The sequence below is a fragment of the Mchenga conophoros genome, linkage group LG22, assembly GCF_057382185.1.
Source record: "Mchenga conophoros isolate Kocher_MC1m ecotype Shallow Benthic linkage group LG22, M_conophoros_male_GT1.1, whole genome shotgun sequence".
NCBI classification, from domain to species: Eukaryota; Metazoa; Chordata; class Actinopteri; order Cichliformes; family Cichlidae; genus Mchenga; species Mchenga conophoros.
In genome coordinates this window covers 26481410-26505622 of record NC_140546.1, presented here as the reverse complement: position 1 = coordinate 26505622, position 24213 = coordinate 26481410, and the positions used below count along the sequence as shown (strand labels likewise).

Here is a 24213-nt window from a genome sequence, read left to right as displayed (position 1 = left end):
CAAACGTGTGTTTTGCATAATTGTCCTTGATGTTTATTTTCCTTTATCTCTCCTTCGTGGTACTTTAGACTCTGGAAAGTACTGTATATCCCAGCGTGGAAGTGCTTCCTGAACGTCCTTCTACTTTTTCACTGTTTCATTCGCAGTTAAAACAAAAAATAAATAAATAAAGAGACTGGCCTTCTGCCCTCTGGTGGTAATAAAGAGGTATTTCGCCCACTGCACTACAGTGCTTGCGGTGTACACAGGTGACAGGTGTGTTAAACAGACTAAGACACGTCACCCACTCACTGTGGTAGCAAACGTATGCTCAGATCTGTTATATACAACTCTATCTGTTAAGTTCATCTGTGACTGCATGAGTTAATTGTTTATATTTCCATTTATAAAGGGCCTTGTTGCGACAGAGCAGTGTGCGCACTCAGCTTTTGGCTCTCATGGATCACTTACACAATTCTCAGTGTTTGGAACTTATTGTTTAATATGAGCGATGGCAGATAAATGGTAGAGAATAAGGGAAACATTAAGAGGTCCACTTTAAGGTTCCAGTCAGATCAGACGAAAAACAGGTTGACGTTGAGGAAAACCTCTGGTCGGTGACTGACTGCACTTTCTTTGCTGTCTAAGATCAATTGCTCTTGGTTGCAGCAATCAAAAGGCCACCCAGAGGCTGAGCTTGCAGCACCCTCAACCTCAGGGCAACTAGTTTTCATTGTGAGGTGCACATGGTGGCAATAATTTTGGTTGCACTATGTGGTCTCAAACCACCATTTGGCTTAGTGTGACTGTAGCCTGACGCACTTACCTGATCATCTATGCAAGAGGCCTCCATTGTCCTGCCTATAGTTAGAGATGTGAATAAAAACAGCCGGGGATAAAAACGGGAAACCCTGGGTGGGGGAACTCCAGGCCTCAAGGGCTGGTGTCCTGCAGGCTTTAGATGTAACCTTGATCCAACACAGCTGATTCAAATGGCTAAATTACCTCCTCAATATGTCTTGAAGTTCTCCAGAGGCCTGGTAATGAAATCATCATTTGTGTGTTGACCCAGGGTGATATCAGATGGCCTTCTCTGCCATTAGCCTATCATAAATAAACCCACAAAACATATCTGTAAATGTGCATGGGTGTTTCAGGTTTGAGGCCCTGTCCACACGCACACAAAACAACGTGGAGCTGTGAGGTATAATTTGTCTCCTATTTCATGACCCCACTTAAAATTAACAGCAGCCGATAACCACTGACCCCTCCACGCACCTCATCTAAACTGAAGTATTTCTCAAGAGGCTGATTACCATTTAAATGATGAATAACCTTGTAGTTGTAAGTCCACATAGGGGTTAATAACGCAGCTCCAATGTCAAATTGTTAATAAATCAAATAAACAAATAAAAATGAGACTAGTCTGGATTTTATTCATCCATTTTTAAAATCATTTCTCCAGTTTACGGCCATGAGGTGCTGTAATCGGTAGGCAACGGTCGCCAACCTGAGGAGAAGAAAGGAGAGCTGCGGTAGCTGTTTGTCTATTGCAGGTGTCAAGACGTCTTCACTTGCAATTCTGCGTTTGGCCAAAAGAGGTCACAATTGACCTGAATTGTTTTCTAACCTCAAACTCCATCAAACACACTTTTCACTGTAGATGCCTGTATAGTTTCATTTGATACATTATTCAATAAAGGTGTCACAGTATTGAAATAAAGTAAAGTAAACTCTCATTAAGGAGGAAATTACATTCATTCTTATATGTATTTATATATGTACTTCTCTGTATTCAGCCGGTGGTTTGCTTCGTCTGTAATGTTTCTAAGGTCTTCTGGGTCATGCATTAATATTTCAATATTTGCATTGGTCTACATAAACGTACCACAGGATTAGTGTCGTTCCTCTTCAGATAGAAAGCCACAGCTAAGTCGGAGACAGTGATCTGAGGAGGGGGAGGAGGGTGAGATGAGGCTGAGGGGAAAATAGACACCGGAGGGGTGGGGGTGGATTTACTGGGACTCAGACAGCAGACCGGCTGTCCCAAGCTGCGCTGATCCTTCACTCTCCGGCACCGAGCTGAAGTCCGCCTGCAGACACCTGCCTCTCCGAGAATAACACAGCGGCAGCAGGAGGAGGCTCAGGGAGCAGAACCAAAGCGAGGACCGCTCTGTGCCATCCACTCCGTCCTGCGGGAGGACAGGCTGCTGCGCTGCTTGGAGACCGCGGTTTGTTGTCGTTACCAGGAGAGAAAGCTGCTCCGCTTCTGATTAAGCCGGGCTGCCCTCACAGAGGAACCACTTGCATGGATGCACCATGGCCACGTTCGTCTGCAGGGTTCAGTTTTTAGATGATACCGATCCTTTCAACAGCACCAACTTTCCAGAGCCGACCAGACCCCCCCTGTACTCCTTCAGAGAGGATATCCCCCTCATCAACCAGCTCGCAGGAGTCCACCGGCTCCTCAAAGCTCCGCACAAGGTAGGATTAACAGGGTAGTAAACAAGTCATGCTGCACACAAAGCTAGGAGATGACTCTGGACTTAGAGACAACTAACAATGTCACTGAGGAGCTATTTATTTAGTTATTTATTTTAATGTTTTGACTCAAACACACTTATAGATGAACATGCGTACTCCATTCAGTTTACGCATGCTGGTTTTATGCTCAAGCCTCTTGTAAGTAAACTTCCAGAGCCACCATCCACCAGAGGCTATTTAAAGAACACATGGAAGCACAACTCGCTGGGTTTGAAATAAAGTGTTCGCCTTGAAGCGCGGAGCTTCCTGAAGAAGGGGACTTCACTTCACATTGATTAACAGGGGCGTTTCCGGAATTTTAAAAATTGGGGTGGCATAGGGTACCAAAAACAAGAGGAGGGGAAAACATTGTGTTTGATTACAAATGAATACAGTGGGGTTTTTTTAAAGGAGAAAATTTGGCACAATTTAGTTATTTGGAATCACAATTATGCTTAATAGTTAAATTACATCCAAAGTTAACTTATGCAGAATAGGCCTTTTCAGAATCATATATATCACATTATGACATCATAATGATTCACTGATTACATGTAAGTGTCTGTCCCATTATTTACTGATCAATAATATACTGCTGAGTAGATACAAGTACATTAAAACTGTCGTGGTCCTTTTTGTTTAGAAACTATCAGTTATTTTCGGTTATCTTTGAAAGTTTGTTTTCTGCATTATGTTTGTTTTTTAAATTTCTGGTCTTTGTTTCTTTCCCTCATTTCCATCATGTCTGCCCTCACCACCTGTGTCTCCCATCCCAGTCAACCTCTCTGGGCACATTTAGTCTTTACGCTTCTCTTTTTCCTGCGTATACTGAGCAGCACCTTTAGCTCATTTGCAATTTTCAGTGAATATGCTTTTTTAAGTTCTGTTTTTTCAGACTGCGGGCTCACTCGTGGTTCCTAGAAAATAAAAGTAGAATGGGAGGGAAGGCTCTCCCTCATTTCATTAGGCTTAAAACTTCCTTTTTGATAAAGCATATAGATAGGGCTGGATCAGATGACCCTGAATCCTCCCTTAGTTACGCTGCCATAGATATAAGCTGCTCGGAGCTTCCCATGATGCACTCTGTTTCTTAGTCACACCCCTTTTTTCATTCACTTTGTGTTTATACACAATTTGCATAAAATCATTAGTTGTTATCACTCTGACTCTCTTCCACAGCGTGTTTTGTCCTGTTTTCCTTCCATCACCTCCAACCGGTCACACCCCTCTCTGAGCCGGGCTCTGCCATTGGTTTCTTCCTGTTAAAAGGGAGTTTTTCCTTTCCACTGTTGCTCAAAGCCTTGCTAATAGGGGGTAATTTAATTGTCATGGTTTTCACTTTATCATTGTAGGGTCTTTACTTTACAACATCAAACACCTCAAGGCTGAATTGAAGTAGCTATACCTGCTTCTCACTGGTGGGGTCTTCAGTTTCAACTGCAAAACCTGAGAAAAAGTGTGTTTCAGCAAAGTACCTAAGTAAATTACATTCCATCACAGGTCCTATTATGGCATCCTGCCTCACACCAACTTCTCTAAATGCCCCTGATGACTCGTAAATGTGGGCACTCTGACACTAAAGTGCCACAGAGGAAGGCTTTGGATCTCCACCAGCTTGAGGAAATCTCTAAAATGGAACTTCTCTGCTGAGAAGTCTACGCACAAACGGACACCCCACCTCCCTGAAGTCCCAAATACACTGAATAAAGCTTCCCACTGTATTTTTTGCTCTCTGCTTTGCATGCGGCAGTGACAGGTGGCTGCACAGAGGCATTAGTTCAGCCAGATTTATCCCGAGGTGCCTCATTCACCTACATGCGATGGGACACGGTGGGTGTGATGGAGAAGAAGAGATACCATTTTCAGTCAATTTCAGTGTTTAAGCAACCCCCCACCAAAAAAAGAAGGAAAAAGCAACGCATTCCTTACAGACAAGGTTGACTCAGACACACAAACACACCCACAGAGGCTGCACAAGTGCAGCAGATGTGACCTTGTTTTTTATGATTTATGTGGCTGCTACACAGTTAAAGCTGAAAGTGTAGATTAAACAGAGTTGAAAACAAAAAAACAAAAACTGGCACAGTCTGGAAAAAATGGGGAGTTTTAACTGCTGGCACACAGACCTGAGAGCAAAGCAGCAGAAGCGGTTTTCCGAACCAGACGATCTTTAGCTGCCCCCATCTTTAAAAACCGCGAAACAAATGAAAAATGGCCCACAGCACAGCAAAGCTTATGATTACAACCTATAGTCGGACAGATGGCACAGCCTGCATTTGTGTTTGCAATTTCGCTCGCATCACCAGGAAGGCTGTGCGCAATGGCAAATGGATATTGCACTTAGATTATAGGGATGAATTTGAGTGGTTGCAAATTTGCCCGTCAGACCGTCCAGATCTAAAACTTGGTGCTTATAATGCTCGAGTGTTATTATATAATTGGAAAATGTCAAAAGCGCTCAGTTGTTTCTGACAGTTCTCTTTGCTTTCTCAGTTAGTCTTTGTTTAAACAGCCTTTCCCTGATTTTTGTTTTAACCTCCTGTGCTCTCCTCTAAGGGGAAGAAAAAAAAGCCTGCTGTGTTATTATGCTGTGATGATGGTAGAGCTCTGTGCACGGCTGGCTGGGCTGCATGTAAAGTATAGGTCACTTGTCCCAGAATTCCTGCGGCCGGGGCCTGGATCCCTGCGACACTTTGTTCTCCTCACTTTGGGTGCCGCGGTTTTCCTGACCTCTTCCTCCATCTCTTCCTCCACCTCTATGGCCGTGCAGCAGTTCGTACTCTCAAACACACAAACACAGACACACAAGGTTAGAACCTCTTGCCAAAGCTAAATTAGTGTATTGCTGGTTTGGTGTGCACGGGGATGTGTCACTTTGTCCCAGCTGCTAAACAGAAGTTTGGATTCTGGCAGCAGAGATCATCACTGACCTCTTCCTGCTTTAAAGGAAGTCAACTTAAAGTGGATGATAAAGGCAGTCTAAAGGCTAGATTGTAGACATTCCCAACTTAATTTAGGCAATGAGACAAAAAAAATTATAAAAATAATATATCAGATATTCAGGTCGCTATCAGTCGACCAGCTACAGCTTCTGCCACAAACAAGCTCAGACTTCACAGCTCGACTTTTATTCCACTACCAAAAGGTTCCCAGTAAAGCAGCATTGGAGGTTTAATGGCCGACGCTGAACACGCCCTCCCCCTCGCTCTTCAAAGAGCCTCTGAGGCTTTGATTTTGATGCAAGAAAAAAGTTTTTTTTAAAGAAAGTTGTCTTGTAAGTTATGTAAGAGTGTTGTTAAATGCGATCACCACCACCAGACCCGGTGTTGTTTTAACATGGAAGTAATTACACCTCCTCCCCCCCACTCCCTCTACTCTCCCCTATTTTCTCCTGCTTTGCTCTTGAGGGAGAATTTGATTAAAACGAGCGCGAAGTATATACAAGCCAATAAGTGTTGCTCTAGCAAGTCCCCAGAGACTTGACTTGTGAAGAGCCTGCGGTTCCTCTTTGGAGCCACCGCTGCTCTCGGCCTCATGCAGCGTGATGTGTTGTGTTATTACTACGTGTTTTAGAAAAAAGAGACATCATTTGGACGACCAAGCTTACTCCTCGCTGCTGAAGCAGTGTTAGTGTGCTTGTGTGGAGGTAAAGGAGGGCAGCGTGGGTCAGACAGCGTGCCTGGGATGTTGCTGAAAAGAAAATAAATGCTGATAATGGCAGCAGATTAGACACAAGAAATGTTTTGTTGTTTTGTTTTAGTCCCTCCATGAAAAACCAGGCCACTGGGACAAAGGGTGATTAACCCCACCCTCACCTGCCCACTGTCTCCACCCCCTCTCTTTCGGTTTGAGATTTACCAAATCTCACGTGCATGAAAAGTGTGAAGGACAGTAGCATCGCGCTTGACTTTAACAGCTGGGGAAACTATTTATGGAGCGCAGAGATTACCTTTAAAGTGTTTGCATTTCCTTTTCAGCTGGTTAACATTTTGAGCCACGGTGGCAGCCTCACAGGTTTTGAGGGATCACAGTGTGGTCTGGTGTGTTTGCTTCAAAGACAATGTATCCCTGTGAGGTTTCTGATCCCCTGACTTTTTCCACTGTGAGGACGACATCTGTGCTTTTCAGTGAAATGTCTTAACAGCCTCAGGATGGATGGAAATAACATAGGGCATGCAAACATGACACCCATTTTTGGATGATATTCTGATTTTTCACCATCTTTCCTGTGCAATATTGCAAATGTTGGTATCGATCCAAAACCAAGTGAATAAATAAATACCAACATTGATACTTTAAACCTATACAGGGAGTATATTTAGGGGAGCACAATAAATCACTGATTTTTTACTGTTCATAATAATTATTCAATCGAAAAAAAACATACCTTTCAGCTAGTTATGTGTTTTTTGATTTTTTTCATACCTGGAATCTAAATGTACCTGTCTAAAAGTTTATTTATATTTTTTTTCATTTCCAAAAAAATTACCTTTACATTTTTTTAACACAGTTCAGTGGGCTAGAATAGAAGGATAGAAGCAAAGTATCGACCCAATACCAACACCAGCGTTGGTATTAAACATTTCCACACAGTGGTTAAACTCTGTCAAAGTAATGCATTGTTTGCTAAGTAGCACGTTACCATGCCAACCTATTGTTAGCATGGTGCCTGTGCTAGAGTTAACTTTTTTTTAAACTTTGAAGAAACAGTATGTGCTTCTGTCATGGACAGTATAAAACAGGGACATAGCCACCATGATATCAGTCCCTGGTTTTGGATTTTGTTAGCATTAGCACTGTTTTCCACCACCGGATGAAAGGGTGGATGAGAGGGTAGAGTGGGCAAACTGTTTCTTTGTACATCGCACAACAAGCCTTAATATAAGTTACGTATTCTGTTTGAAAATCCTCCAAGAGGGACCAACAGCCTGCACGCAGTGAAGAACTCCAACCCAGTGCCTTGGAGTGCTGGATGAGGCCAGGCAGGCTCTGGCACACTTGTCAATCAATGTGGCCACGCCCCTAACTCAAATATCCAGATAGATGAGAAAAAAAACCCCAAAAAATGCAGAATTGTCATGAAGGGGGAAACTATCCGTAGAATACTATTATAAATATTTTATCACATGAGTGTACTTGCTTTGGGAGGCAGCCTTGAATGGCCATTAGAGGAACTGCAGCGTTTGGCACTTCCACACTGATGTCATCCTTCAGCCTTAGAAGGTTTGACACAGATGATTCATTGTGTCCTTATCAACTGTCATGTTTCTGGGATTACCTAAATAATGCTAACCTGCTGCTTCTTAGGTTCCCCTTTCCAATACTTCAGCTCAGGCAGTGCTGCCTGCCCCCATAGACACACCCACTCTTGAGCTCCAGTGTTCATGCTGCCTCAGAGGAGAGTAAATATAGCAAGGTTATATTTATGCTGTGAGTCCATGCGACAGTCCGTCTCTCTGTTTAGGATTGAAAGGGAGGAATGGACAGAAAGCAGCAGCAGGTCTTGTGATCGGTGGTCAGAAATTGTCGTCACACAGCCTGAATGGATTGTCCGGGTGGGTGGGTGTGGATTTGGCAGCACACCAGAGGCCAATCTAAGTTAAACCCACTGATGCCACCGAGCTGCTACATACCAATGCGCGACTCTGATCTCATTCACTTATTCGTACTTCAGCAGCTTCAGGAAGCAGTTGCAAAAACAGAGCCGATTGTTGCGAGCTAATGACGTAAGTTGCTTTTTAAGAGTTGTCTCTGGGACGGATGCTCCCACCTGCTATCGACCCGTGACCGTACTCATAAACATTGGTGCCAGTGGCGGGTTGATATATTACTGTGCACCTGGTCGCAAACTCAGCTGGGTTTCTTCTTACACAGCACAGGGGGTCAGTTCTGACAAAGGCCCCTCTGCAGTGTTACCTTAGATCATGCAAATGCATGAAGGCGAGGTGGATGAGAAGTGAAAAAACTCAGAAAGTCATCAATCGCCAGCGCGAAAACTTGGACATGTGCAAGGCTGTGCTCGCTCAACGAACATATAGAGCCGAGCTGAGAGTTATATTTTTCACAGCTAGTATTTAATGCAATAAAATGTGCCGTTCCGTCGCTGTGTTCCACTCTGGTTTTGGTTTCATGTTCTGCGGCCTTTATTACGAGTTAACTCCCTTAACAGCTTTTTAATGCAGAAAGCAGAGGCACCCTGCAAATGCTTCTCACCCCTTCACAGACCACTGTGTGCACTTGTGTTCAAACCCCTGCCCCATAAACTGGCTTTATTTTACAGGCTCAAAGTGTTGTTCTTTCTTGTTTTATTTTTTTAAAGGGGGTGTGAATCATGGATATACATAGTAAAGGGACGCTAGACAAAGGAAGCCCAATGGGTCATCCCTGTGTGCAGAGTGACACGTTTGTTGTATTTCCTTTATTACTTTAACTTTGTATATTTTGTTTCTGCCATCCCGTAGCTTGATGACTGTGCACTTCAGCTGTCCCACAATGGAACCTATCTGGATCTGGAGTCCTCGCTGGCTGAGCAAAGGGACGAGCTGGAGGGCTTTCAGCAGGACGACACAGGGTGAGAGTGACTCATGTACCCTTTATACCAAACAGTCTCTCTCTCTTCACCACTCGAAAATATCTAAAGCAGCGAGACCCCCGCGCCCTCTCCCCCCTCATACACGTACACATATTTTCTGAGTTTCTTCATTCTTATAAAATGGGGAGAATCACAAGCTGTTGGATATGGATTTCTTGGAAGCGCAAGTTCATGGAAAGTATGAAGCACTCTGGAAAGCAGGACACGTGTGCCCTCCCTTCCACAGCAACAGCTATTCTCCCATTGTATGATTAATATTCTCGTCTTCTTTGTGACAGTATTTCACAGTTTACAGCTTGAATGTAGAGACGACGGTGTGATGACTTTGTAAAAGGGCTTTGAAACCTCTATCAAACCTCCTGGCTGTATTGACATCTCAGTAAATCAGGATTAGGATTACACGCAGAAAATTGAATATTTAATATGTTAATCACCTTAGATTATGTGCTTTGGCTATTGTTCAAAACTCATAAACTCGTATGTGGCTCATTAGTGTTGACAAGCATATGATTTCCATTATAGTGAATGTTACTTCAGTCCCTGGTGAACCTGATTTTCTTTTTATTCCTTAAACTGTGTTAGCGTGTCACTTAGGCTACAGCAACCCTACCCTGGATCTGTTGTAAATCCCATAACATGTAATTTTCCTGGCACTCTAGCATCTCTCCGCCTATTCCTCTGAATGGTATTGTTTTAGGTCATGTAAGTGTGCTAATTTTTATATTGCAAATGGAAACAGTTTTCTTCTCTGATAGGTGGCCAGTGTCTGCAATTAAAAACTGTGAGAAAACCTCAGGGCCTGAGGCTAGCATATTAGCACCAGCAACTAAGGTTCAACGTCGGATACATTTGTATAGGATTCAAGTTACAACCAAAACCTGAATTTGAGTCCAACATTATTATGCAATCCTGTCTTTGTGGCTTCCAGCTACACACGCTGTTCAACTTCTCATTAGTCAGCCCATTTAGACAAGTAGAGATGGTCAACGTGACCTGCTGAAATGAAAACTGAGCTTTAGAATGGGGATGAAGAAGATTTAAGTGACTTTGAGTAGAACGGCCAAACTGCTTTGAGTTGATATGAAGGCAAAAGTAACTCAAAAAAACGTAAACGTTGACTATATTTTGTTAATATCAATTAATAGAGCTAGTTAAATTGGAAAATCCTGAAATTAGGTAATAGAACAAATTAAAGTTAGGAATGCTGTCAATGCTATACCATTATTGTAGCATGATTACTCCACGTTCGCTGGCTCACTGGTAACCGTTGGGGGCTTTCAAGTGTCTGTTGTGGTCAGATTTCCCTACTCTCTCACTAACAGAAGTGATTATGTGGGAGTTATTACGTCAATCTGTTGCCAGATAAGCTCTAAATTGGTTTAAGAAAGGGCTAGCAAAGAAAACAAAGTATTTCAAGAACTGATACGTTTGTCCTAGCTCTTCCTCCTGGTTATTTTGTTAGGACAAAGTCATTTGTGGCACCCAAGAAGGTGCAGAACCAGACCAAACAGGACCACCACGAATAAATTTCCCGTTATGCCAGAGTTGGGGATTGATCAGGACACTTTAGCACACAGGATATGTGGTCAAAAGCTCCCCAGACCACCTCGGGAAGTGGTTTGAACAATTGCAATGTGTCTTGGTGGTCTCGTCTTTATACTTGCCTTTAGCGCTGTTCATTTGTGATCTGATTGCCCAAGACTCATCTAAAAAAACGAGTATAAACAGTTGCTTAGCTGATCAGTCCTTGTAACTTTAGCTAATTAGCTGTAACACAAACGGGCAAACATTGGCTCAAAGCCGTTTATACACAAAGAGCTCTGACCGCCACACGGAGAAGGCAGCTGTTAAGCAGCAGCACATGTGTGTGACAATGTACGTTTGTGTAGGTATGTCAGTCTGTTTAGGACTGGGGGCGGCTGCCTGATAAGTGATGGCAGACCCCAGAGCCTTGTTAGTCTCTGTGTTTATTATAAGTGGTTGTTTCCATGTGCATATCTATCTATTTGTTTTCAAATGTGTGTATCTTTCTTGTGCGCTCGGTAAGCCATATGACAGATGACAGATAGGCGAAGAAAGGCTCGTTTGTGTTGAGGAACTGGTTGGATTGGACAGTTCTGTCAGTCATTCTATCAAACTGTGGCTTTAACCGAGGTCATAATGAGCTGACAGTAAGAAATGAATCATGCGTTTTTGGTTTGGGTTTGACCTCGTCTTGGCAAAATGTCACAAAGGGTGAGGATGAATTCTTTCTAAATTCATTCTCCACAATGAAAGCTGTCTATATAGTGTTATAAAAGACTAAATTAATCCCAACCAATGTCAGAACGTACCTTTAACATGTGCTTTAATAGGCTCAGTGATGCGTTAACGTATTTTTCTGTCATACTAAGTATATACTGTTACATTGCTGAATGAGTTTCAAATAATGAGGTCAGTACATGCAAATGATATCTGTGAGCAAAAAGGTCAATCTTCAGACAGCTGTATGATGTCAATGAGGGTTGATACCCCTAATATGGTCATCTTAGGCAAGAAGCCCTGCCCACTTCTTGTTCAAACCTTCTGTTTGTGAGGGGCAGCCAATCAGAATAAACTTGGCTAAGTTGCATTTGATCCGACGTTGAACATTACTTGCATTAAGGCCCAGCATGGGATAAAAAAGTGCAATTATGAATCACAGAAAACTCCTGCAGTAGAATTCAAGAGCTGTAAGCATAATGATAACACAATGGTTCCCTTTAACAGCATCTGGGAAATAAAAACTTTAAGCAGTGGATATCAGGATTGACTAGATGGATCCATTTAAAATAGTTATCAGCCACAACCTCTATAATCCCACAATAACAGTTTTAATTTATAAATAACCATAAAGTCTGCTGGTCACACACATACAATATCTTTTATAGAATAATGAGAAAAGGGTTTTTTTCCCTGTAGTTTTTACTAAATAACTGATCCAGAAAGCGGAAACTTCTCTATCACTAAAAATATCTGCAGGTTTCTAAAGAGCACATTGGTGTTAGCTGAATTTATGCTTCCACACATCAAACACAGTGTTGTGATTGCAGCTATGGCAGGACAGTGCTCTCCACAGCTTACAGTAAACAAAGCCCTCGGGTGACAATAATTGCTCTGCTTCCACTGGAAGTCACTGTAGATGGCTGTAGCTTGTGATGCAAAGGAATCTCCCTTTGAACCCTTTACGCCTGACTTCAACATATCATACTTGTGTCAATCACAGGCATCCACTGTGTATAAAAGAAGGATGTACAGTTAGGCCCATAACTTTTGCTTCTGTTCTAACTGTAGCTTCCATGAGTCTGAAAAGGCAATATAGAAGTGCCTTAAATCTACATTCTTCTAACATCCAACAGGGGGCGAGTTGCTGTTTTGAAACATTAGCTCATTGGCTAACGTCTCATTAATCACAAATAATTAGCCAATGACTGCACCCTGGATGATATTTCTGAAACGTATTATGGCCGAGATTTACATAAAAGACATAAATGAGTGACTGAGCCCATGAACTCATTGGGAAATAAGAAAGTCCCACCATGAGTATTGCCCACTGGTGGCCATGAAGAAGAAGGCAGGTTCAACACACTTTGCGTTGCTTTGCGTTTTCCAGATCCTGAAGCTGTTTATGTCCAATTTGTGTATTGTGTGTGGTTGCAAAAAGACCTCAGACGTTACAAGTGTAGCTTATTCACTTATTTACCTGTGCGTACAAGACGCAGCTGGTTGTGGTGTCTGAAGGTGACTGTGGTCAAGAATCTTGAAGTTTCTGCTTTTGCTGCCTGTGTGTAGCAGCAGCCCCAAAGTGGCCCACGGTACTGTGATGTCCCTAATACTTATCCAAAGGTGTTTTGTTTCAATCGAAATCTGTAAAAAACAAAAAAAAAGTAAAAAACAAAAATTGGAACTGTATCTATTGTTTCAACTGCATAAAATGAAAATAATATGCTAACTAGGTATAAAGCTAACTAGGTATAAAATTAAGGACCGATTGTTTATGAAGCATTAGTTTCTCTTTGGTGATTTGGTCTTTGTTTGGTAAAATCTAGTTATAAAAGTGTTGCCAGTTAGATTTTTCAATGTAAAAAGGGTGGATGTAATAAGCTAAAGCTACAGGCTACACCTTTTCAGTCAATATTTTGCAGTCACTCCATTTCTTTCAACTCCATGATGATTTTTTATTGCCACATTTTTTCCCCAGAAGACCATTAATGACCCAAAAAAGGAGCCTCATTTATTCTGGACTATCTCAATGCCCCAATGAAACTGGAAGTCCAGAAAGTGGAAGCTTCTGACAGAGAACCTCTGGAAACTGCCTTCACCATCTCGACCGTCTTGTTTATGGCAACTTGATGTTAAAGCTCAATCAACAAAATTAATGATGGGAATACTTTAGAGTGGGCCTACTTTGTGACTGACAAGTCAGTATATAGTTAAACTGTGTGCCCACACCACTATGTGTTTCATGCTAGCCTAACTTTCCTCCCACAGTTCAGTTGCTTTGACTGCCATTCTTACACAACAGACTACCAGAAAAGAAAGAAAAATGAATTTGTGTTTGTTCGCATCTCAAAGATTGTGTTAACATTTTGCTCTATTTCCTAGCAAATCTGATAACATTGTAATAGAAGGATTAGAGGCCAGGTGCTCTCTTGTTTGACTGTTTTTTCCTAAGAGCATGTTATGCATAATTCCAGCGGTAAATGCTATCAGAGTCATGCTTTCCCTGCGTGGGCTGGATGGTATCAGTTTGTTAGTGATTGAAGTCGCTGATTAGTTCCTAGCGATTAGGACGTAAGGGTATAACAGATAGCGTAACATAATATTGTACTTTATCTTGACATTTGTGTGCCTTCCCACTGAAAATAGGGTTTCCATGAGTGTTTGCTCATGGGAACGATGCCACGCGGAGGTGCGCACTTGTGAAAATGCCTGTTATGTCTGCTGCCGTTCTGCTGTCTGAAAAGAATCAGATGTGTATCAATATGGGGGTATAAATGTAATGCACGCCCACGTTTGTGTGCATCAGTCTCATCATGTCAGCTGTTTTTGGCTATGATAGAAGAGACAAAACTTAGACAATTTAGTTTTGACTCAAATTTAATTCTCTTGTTTCCTCCCTCCAATGTCTCTCAGGTCCAGAGGGAAGAAGCACAGCGTTATTTTACGGACCCAGCTGACAGTCCGCGTCCACGCCTGCATTGGTGAGTACTGTGCCACATGTTTGTAACACATTTCTCCCTGGAAACACACATGCACATGCCGTCAGATGCACCAGCGAGCCTAAGAGCACATTGTAACCCCCCTTTAAATGGCCATCCCAGGGTTTTCCAAGTGGTACACTTCAAACCCGAAACCGCCCACTTGGAAGCTGGATTGACTGGTGTGTGTGAAACTTCTCTAAATTTAACGTGGCAATTTCATGTTTTTGCCACATCTTTTGACACACTGAGAAAAAAACCATTGCCGTGTGTGAGCCTTTTTGCAGAGAAGCTTCTGGTTTCTGGTGAAGCCGTCACAGTGTGATGCTCCTGACTCATCTTTGCTATACGGGGAGAAAAACAACAGGGAGAGAGGTGTGACTTTCACTTTATGTGAGAGGGTGGAAAAAAGATAACAGCAGTAAAGTTCAAGTATTTAGTGATAAGTCTGAAGAGAAAGTTCTAATATTAATAATAATGGATTGGATTTATATAGCGCTTTTCAAGGCACCCAAAGCGCTTTACAATTCCACTATTCATTTACTCTCGCATTCACACACTGGTGGAGGCAGATACAGTTGTAGCCACAGCCGTTTATGAGATTAAACGCAAAGGAGGGGCATGAGAGGAGAGTAAGCACAGGGACAACTCTGTGGCAGAGGCAGCTAAGATGAGCCTACAAACCTGGATCTTCTGTGTTGCTGACAAGGACCGTGCACATAATTTATGTTAGATCTTGAGAGCTAACTTGTTTAATGCTACCAGGTCATTATTTGAATCTCTTGAGAGCTATTGAATGGATTTCAGCTTAATTTTTTATGAACATGAATTCCGCTGACGATCACTTGTGATTAGGGTCTCAAACAGAAGAAAACAGCTTTTTTGACAGTGTTAAATTTCTGCTTAGTCATCCATCTGTAGACATTGATAGATCTGGGTGTAGCTACACACCTGCTAACTGAGGTATTGTGGAGTTACACCTAACAGGCTGTTTCTGGCCTATTTTTCAGTTTTCCTGCTCATCAGATCAACACTTCTTGAGTTCAGGCTTTTAAACAATCACCTTATAAATGTTACAAATCTTGGTACTGTAGCTCAAGTACCAAACAACTCACGGACCGGTACCCGCCTGTGGCCCGGGGGTTGAGGACCGCTGTTATAAGAAACTTATAAGGCAGCAAGAGAGTATAGAGATGAATAATGTGCAATTTCCTAGTCAGTAGTTTGTACCCTATCAGTGTCTTTTCTGTCCACAGCAGTGGAGAACTCTTGGGATTGTGTTTTTTCCTTTCACTTGGCTGAGGCACTGCACTGAAACACTTTAGCGCTGTGGTTACGTTTTGTTAGGGAAAACCCTCCTTTAAAATTATCCCACTCTATCATGCTTTCTCTCCCCGGGGTGTGTCCTTCTTCACCCATTTCCTCCATGACTTTTTCCTACTTGGTCAACACTCTTCATGCCAGTGATAGCAGAGCTAATTCTGGATCCTAGAATCAAGACCGGCCGAGATGTTAATGAGGTGAAAGGTCAGTCTAAGCAGTGCTTAGGAAGGGTACAAAAAATATAGTTCTTGTATATATGGGGCATTTTTTTTGCTGTCTTAAAAATAGTTTAAAAAAAGTATTCTGAAATGGACCTGTTAGAGATTTGGCTGCATTTGATCACCTTTTATAGTGATTAGATTGTAATTAGATGAAGTTTTCTTTTTGCCAACGGCAGTTTTCATCCTCCCACTTTCCCTTAAACCACTTCCTTTCAGTAGATTATGATGGATGTATAGTTGCTGTCCTCTAAAGAAAATTTTAGGCTCGAGGGCTGTTGGAAACAGACGGGCTCATTCTGAAAGGGATGAGGACTGACCCGGATCTGCAGCCATCTGCTGCAAACATATAAACTGCTGTTTGCTTACAGATGTAAAACTGCTACAGTGTTTTTCTTCATCCTCTGATGGGCCTGAGTGAATGCACTGAGGATTGATGTAAGCTAAATCTTTCTCTCACACCCATGACCATGTAATACACACACCCACACATCCAGCCGTTATGAGGGATCTTCCCATGGTTTGGAGAAAAAACAGCGCCGGGCTATATTTATTTGTCCCTTTACGCATAAAATGAAAAACAGCTTCTTATTAGAAAAAGTTGCATCGCCATCATCAACGCAGAGACATTTTCTTTTGAAGGGCATCGCTTATTTTTATCCAGTGCCAACGTGCGATGATAGAGTTTGTTTACTATGCTGACCGCAATCCAGATTTCAGTTAGCACGGCACAGATGCAGGGCAACGACTAAATCTGCACGGGACTTGATATTTGGAAGTGGCAGTGTGTAATTCTGCCGCATTAAACAGACATGCAAGCATATAGCTTAAGCGTGTCACAGCAGTCTATTCACTTTAAAGATCTGGTGTCCACCCCCCATCACTCAGTGTCGCTTCAGCTGTCCACTCATCCACCCGTTTAACGTTCTCTAATCTTTCTAGGCCTTAACCTTCAAATCCTCCGAGTGGTGGACAGCAAACTGTCCGCTAAATGAAAAATCACGTTGCATTCAAGGATGCACATTAATGAAATGTTTGTGACTGAAAAGCTGTGCGTTTATTATGATTAAAATGCATGAAATGCTCCATTTCTTACAGATTTTCCTAATCTTACTGGTCTCGTGACCTTCTAGGTTCAATTAGCAAAGATCTAAACATCATTGTATTGAGGCTAAATGTTGGATACATCTCCTTCAGTCATCCAGTGATCTTCTTTCAAGATTGCAGGGATTAGAAAAGTTTGAATGACTAAGAGAAACGCAGCATTCTTGGGCATTTCTTGGCTTTTCTGCAGATAGATTGAATTACATGCAGGCGTTCCGGTTGGGATTAAAGCAGCTCTACGGTGGGAGTTTGTGTGAGTCAGAGTGTGATTATGTTTGTGAGTTAATGAATTTTTCCCTGGTACATGAACAGAAACACACACTGACATGGTCAGCAAGGCCATGACTTTGACTGCTGGTGAAGGCACTCTGTCTGCGCTCGAGAGGCCCTTGTGGCATTTTAATGATCCAGGTCTTCTGAACGTCTCCAGCCTGAACCCCGCTGGGAAATCAGGCTGTTTTGTTCATTTTTTATGCATTGTGGGTGTCCTCACTGTCCTCAGCTTCAGGTTAAGAAGTTGTGGCCCGAACCTCATTATTTATACTTTCAACTGCTGCACTGTCTCTTTCAGTTGTTCTTTTAACTTTTAATATCTGCTTGTGCAGACTTCCACCTACACTCACATCCCTTCTATCGGTCCATCACGCGGCCTGCCCAGAACCCTTTGTTTAAGGGTTAATTTTAGCTGCCTCTTTCACAGTCGAAGAGTTGTTGTGGATCGTGGCTGATGAGTACAGAGCGGCGGTTCTGGGGTGGGGGTGAAGTTGAGGTGTTATCTTTAGAAAGTGTTGACAGCACAGAAACACGTGAGGGAGGCAGCACAGTGGAGCCTCTTTGCACTAAATGTGAGCGTTAAAGGAAGCAAAGGGGTTGATTGATGGAGATCAGGGAGAACTGGGGGTATTAAAAGTTTAGAGGTAGGAAGGGAAAGGATGATGTGAAGTTTACCTCTTGTTGTACTTCTGATGGATTTTTCTGACTGCAGGAATTTTACATATGGACTAAAGCCAGTCAATCTGTAAATCCACTATTTGTAAAAAATCGTACCAGGCTGCAAACCTGTTTATTTCTCCTGTTAAAGTTGGAAATTTTAATATTAGAATTATTGGTGATTGACTCGCTTTTTGAACTAGCCCCTAGTGGCAATTCAAGGAACTGCAGTTTTTGGCGGTTTCCCGTTTCCCGTGCAGAAACATAGACAGTAAGATGGACGTAGTTGCTGTCATGTAACTCATCAGTTTCTAGGGATGAGTGTTTTCACCGTGGTCATCTTGATGTTTTTAAACCAGATGTTACTAATAAAGGATGGATATGATTGTGAAATCAATATTCCGAGTGGCTAAGAACTGGTCAGTCACAAGCCAGTGAGCATACCGTAGATAATACTCCTTTCAGACGCTTAGAATGATCAAAATTCACAATATGGATTTAATGTTGTTCTCTGAATAACATGAATCAAGCGATGAGTCCATGAAGCCATCAGGAAAGTGTCCACTAAGTGCAGACTCAAGGCAGTTTTGCATTGGTGGCTTCACCAAACCTGGAAGCTACTAGAGGCGGGAATCACCCCACGATACGATATTATCACAATACTTGTACAATACAGTATACTTCCGTTTTTAACATTTTGTGATATGCTAAGTATTGCAAATAACATATATTGCATTTTGTCGTCTTTCTTTCACTATGTTCTCAAACTCTGATTTATCCAGTAAGATAACATTCTCGCACCTTAGTTTTGTTTTTTGGGGTTTTTTTTGCTGAATGAGATGGTCAAACCTGCCAACACTGTCACTGAACTCCTGCCATAAGACAGTCTGCTATTAAATACACTCACAATGCAATCGGCTTGCAGCCAGTTGAGTCGAGTTCCCTCATGTTGTGCTCATTGACAAAGAGTAATCAAGACCGATGGCAACATGTTGCCGATCTGTCTAATTTAAAAATTAGCAATTATTTGCAGACTTTTCTGATCATCTCTCTGAGAGTGATTGCAGTCAGTCCAAGTCAGACTGCAACTGTTTGCAGAAAGGTTGCCTCCTTTTAGATGCCCTGTGTAATCGCCTTACAGTCAAAAGTGATTGTGCATGTGCAATAATAAGCTAAGTGCGACGTTGGGTTTTCAGCTGAGCTGATTTAATGTAAGTTTGCTCGGCTAATGTTATCTTAGGATGTTGGTGCAGAAGATTAGCCATTTTGTAGTATTCTCAGAATATATTTGCAGCTGATCAAACACACAAACCCACACATGTGCAATGAGACTAAGTGCAATTGTCTTTTTCTGACAAAGTTGTATTTTTACTCAGTCGTATATAGCATTTGAATTCTATTTTATCCTATTGTATATATTATTGTATTGTATATAGTATTTTATTTTATTCTATTCTGTACAGTTGTGTACAGTATCTTATTCTTATTCTATTCCAGTGTTCTCTAATTTTTGCTATATAGCTTTGCACTGTCCACTTTCTGCTGTAACAAAACAAATTTCCCACGTGTGGGACTAATAAAGGTTATCTTATCTTATTTGATGTATTTAATTTTTTAAAAAAAATGGATGTTTAGTGCCCAGTATCGATACAATATTGCCAAGAAAAATATTACAATACTATCCTTTATCGATGCCCCACCTCTGAAAGCTACATCCTTCTTTTTACGCTGTCTATGAGCAGAACCTTCCAACTCCCAGGGCTCTGGACCTGAGCTTGAGGAAGTAAATGGTTTTAGATTCCCAAAGCTTTTGTTTCCCATGCGGCCTCATTTCCCAGCCTCTCCTCAAGTCAAAGGATATGCAGTAATTCAAGTGATCAAAAACAGCGAGGGTATGTTCTCTGACAGGTAAAGCTCCCTGTAATGAGTGGTACAGCAGGTGAAACAAAAGAGTCGGAGTGCAGAACAAAAGGCCTTGCATGTGTTTTGGACCCTTTTCAATCCCTTAGCACTGAGCTCTGGAATTTAGCCCTTTAAAAAAATTGGCTTGGATTTCTGCGCGCCAATTATCTGTCTCTAATCACCCCCCATCGTATTGTCAAGAAGAGGTGGAGGCCAGAGGTTAGGGTGGAGGGAAGTTTAACTCGCTTTGATTTTCGCGGGTTCTACTGTTACATAACAAACTAGCAACTCGTTGAAAACTTGAAGATTGTGTCTGTATCTGTCTTATCTTCGGCTCACTGCAGGATTCACACATCAGAATCTTCATTTCAGTTTCAGTTTTATAATTTGATCCTGCCTTTACTGAATAAAACAGGGCCCTATGCAAAAAACAACAAGAAAAAAACAAACAAACGAGGGTTTACTACAGATATTTTAAGGATTTCATGGCATCAGTGAGAGTTAGAGAAATTACAATCTTTTTAAGCTTGCCAACAGGGTGGTCTTGAGTGATAAATGAGTAGTCGCTACTTAGGCTAGATTTCCTGACAGGACCTCTGTTCACTCTGGCTATAAGATGCTATATAAAAAGAAATGACTACAGCTGGTTCTGACAACGATTTACTTCATTGGTGTCCCCCTGCTGTGGGAGATAAGGGCGGGTAATGGCATGGTGTGGCATGGAGATAATGCTTGCTAATGGGTAAGCTGGGAGGGGGTATTGCTGCAGGACATCTGTGACTGAGCAGTCAAGTTGTTGGCATGGTGCCCTCTAATAACTGTGCTACCCTACTTTTTAATCCACCGTCCATTTGTCCCCTGTTGATGTTTCCCACCATATCTTGAATTATATTATTCAAAAAGACTCAGCTGCAGTTGTTTAACCTCAACATTTCTTACTTTTCCTGGGTTGCATTGTTTTTCCTCTGAATCTATATTTACTCAGCTCAGCTCCATATAATCTTCATGCTTCATTGTTCTGATAGACACCTGTGGCTTTGGCTCAAGAAGTTGTGCACTATCCTCCTGCTAACTTCTGAGTCAACAAAGATATTTCGCTATGCTTATGAACTGTGTGCAAAGGGTTAGACAAGTTTAGTCCTGCCGCTCAGTCTGCTTCATCTATGCACAACCAGAGCACCTTCTGTGAAAATGTATGTTTATGTGTCCATTTTTTTTTCTGCACCACCACCACCTAAAATCAGCACTTCTGCATTCCAAATACAGAACACTGTGCTCTTATTTTAATGTGTGTTTCACAGAGAGAAGGAAGGAATGAAATTTAAAAAAAATCAAAAAAAAAAAAAAATCACTCAAATAGTTTCCCCTCTACCCTCACCAGCAGCTGAGACCCTGAGGAGAGCCCACATGAGTCATGCTTTAGTTACTGCTGTTAGAGATGGAGAGATGTGCAGATGAGGCATTAGCGATGGAGGTGTAGTGGTGAAAAACTTTCCAGCAGTGGCTGCTGTAGAAAAGCCACCAGCATTTATCTTTTCTGTAGTCGTTCTCTTCTCCTGCTGCACTAATGCTGTTTGACTTTATTTACACTTCAGTAGTAGATTATGTTGCATCTATTGCTAAAATTGGAACCTCTGGAAAAAGCACATGTGCAGGCAATGAAGGAGAATCCAGTTTGAAGGGATTAAATGTTTATAGTTGCATTGGCGCCAGATTTTCCAGCTTGCGGTGCACTTATGGAAATGTTCAAATTGATGATAATGAAAAAGAGCTTGCTAGCTAGCCTTTTAGAGAGAGGGAAGGTGCGAGTTTAATGACAAAGAGATTCGCATTTATGATTTTTGGTGGTTAATGTTGGTTTCTGGAAAGAATTGCAAGGCTTTATCTTGTCGATGTTTCCAACTTGTGGCTTAGGCAACCCTAAAGCAACCCTTTGGCAACTACTGTACAGGTCACTTGGGGAAACTGCGCATTTGCCAACCAGTTGGTAAGTGGTTAGGGACAAGTGGTTGAGGACGGGTCTCCAGTCCAGTCTCACTGGCAACTACAGGCCTACAGGGAAAATGTACATTCCCCAAACAGCTGGCGAATGATTACTGAAGGTTGCTGGCTGTAAAATGTATTGCTAAAGCCTAGTCCCAGTCATGCATCCCAAGAGAGCGGTCAGTGACCTCCTGACAACCACAGGTTGCTAGGGAAAAATGTGTGTTCTCTCACTGGTTGGTGGGTTGTTGCAGGAGGGTGCTGGCAGTCGCTGGGTGAAACCGAATCTGAAGAGCTGCAATAGCAGGTCGCTGCTCTGCAACAGCACTGTTTTTATGACTGCTCGGACCAGGTGACAGCCATCAACCTCCAGTCCGCCAACTAGTCAGGGAATTACTAATTTCCCTAGCAACCAGAGGTTGCCAGAGGGGTTAACAATAGGTCTCTTGGCCTGTTTGACAACAGCTACAGTGTATTGTTGTCTCTTTATTAGAATACAGCTGTGTCTCATGTGGTAGAGCACGCTGTCTACCAGTCAGGTCAGTCTAAAGGTTTATCCTCTAATTCGTGTGTCGAAGTGCCCTTGGGCAATATCACATCCATCATAAACGCGCTGTATCTGTTTGTGTGTGTTTTGGGTGAACATGACTTGCAATAGAAAGCGCTGTTGGTGCTCAACTGAACAGAAATGGGCCATATTAGTACCAGACCATTTACAGTTTATAATTTAACATTTGGATGCAGTTTCATTTGACCTCACTGTTAAGTTTGAACTTACATCAGAGTATATTTTCATTTTTAAAGTGCGTTTCCCTCACAGTAAGGTCTTAAATGTATTTTGCAGAGGCAATGAAAAGTCCTTAAACTCTTAGGTTTTACTTGCTTATTCCTTCTCTCTAGCTTTAAGCCATCCGCTGAACATACAGGGAAGCTAGGTATTCATAGCTTTTATGGTTTTTCTGTGTAATCTGGTCTTGCTTTCCAGCTGTGTGTCTCCTTATTGATCCGCTGATGTGGTGTGGTGTGTGTTATAACGCTGTGTTTTCTGTGGATGTGGCAGGGTTTTCCCTACGCTCCAGTCATGCTGACAAACATTAGAAGGCCAACTGTTGCGCTGTGGCACAACATACTGCTTTTTGGGGTTAGCTCTCCAAAACCTCTGTGGGCTTAATGGAAGAAAGTAAGAAATATATATTGACATAGAGTATGTGTGTGTGGCTGTACGCTCTTGTGAGTGTTATGTCTGGGCTTGTTCGTATATGCACCCAAGTGTGCCGGCAAAAAGCTCTGGCTGGTCTGTTTTAATCATTTTGAAGGTATTACATAATGCAATAAAACATTACAATTACCCCGAGCTAAACATCCAGAATCAGGAGAATCTGCGGGCTTGGGATCTTATCCAGCCGTAGGGTTTCAGAGATGATGGGTTTAGGGGATGTGTGGAAAGAGACGGGGCGAGGGATGATTTCCAGGGAAATGGTAAAGCACTTAGGGAAAGAAACACAAGGGAAAAACAAAGCAAGGAGGAAATGCACCTGCCAGACAGAGCTGAAGCAGCGAGCCAGGATCTCTGAACGTCACAGCTCAACGGTTTGCTGACTTACAGGTGAAGAAGAGTAAAGCCAATATGGCACTGTTTTCTAGATTTAGTATATATTGTGGCTTTCTTGTTCAATAATGTGAATCTGCGTTGGAGTTAACAAAGGCTGAGAATTTCTGGCTGCTGTGCAACTTTTTTATGTTTTAAAACTTTATAATTGCCAATGACAATTTCTAAGTGTCTAAGATTAAGTAAAATCCAAATTCCCCTGCCTTTGCAAGCAACAACCCTGATCAGTGGTTGCAAATAGGTGCTATAGTGATTGCTTTGATTGATAGCAGGTTCCCGCAAGCTAAGCTTAGCCAGTTAGCTGCTACCTTGGGTATTAAGCAATTTATTTGTTTTAGCAGATGACCTAAGGTTAGCTAACATTAGCTAGAAGAATGACAGCTGAAAAAGTCCTTTGACCATTGTTGGTGAAAATAGCCAACATCAGCAGGTCACCTGATTCATGGAGGTTTCAGCGCACTCACTTCTGAGTATTAGCTAGCACTAGCTGCCTGTTAACATTTATGAACTACAATATTATGTACCAAATACTGTATTGTGTAGAGAAGCTCAGCTATTCACGCAAACTTAGTTACTAGTTAGTAACTAGTTAGTAAGTAACTAACCATATTGAGGTTATCTGTTGGTTATACTGGGCTTCTTTAATAGAGTGACTGGATTTGGCTGGACTGCTTCTAATATGATTTGAGTTCATGTTAGTTACTTCTATAAAGCCAACACAGAGAAATTCTGTAACACTGCTTCAGGTACACAAACTCTTTCCTTCTCAGAATTACACACAGGCACACACCATTAGCAGCCACTAGTACTCATACAGTGGGTCATGAGAAC

The 24213-nt window shown here is 42.0% G+C and overlaps 1 protein-coding gene across 9 annotated transcripts in view; it reads left to right on the top strand.

Moving 5' to 3' along the window:
- The first annotated feature begins 1997 nt into the window (after positions 1-1997).
- fhod3a (formin homology 2 domain containing 3a) overlaps positions 1998-24213 on the top strand; it is a 69439-nt gene continuing 47223 nt past the window's right edge. For 8 of the 9 annotated variants that reach the window (XM_085263007.1, XM_085263002.1, XM_085263005.1 and 5 more), the window contains exons 1-3: positions 1999-2463; positions 8964-9073; positions 14249-14316. In XM_085263007.1, the coding sequence (XP_085119133.1) occupies positions 2299-2463; positions 8964-9073; positions 14249-14316 (343 nt within the window). In that variant the 5' untranslated portion in view covers positions 1999-2298. Of the gene's footprint in view, positions 2464-8963; positions 9074-14248; positions 14317-24213 lie in introns of all 9 variants that reach the window. The other variant, XM_085262999.1, reaches the window with a different exon arrangement.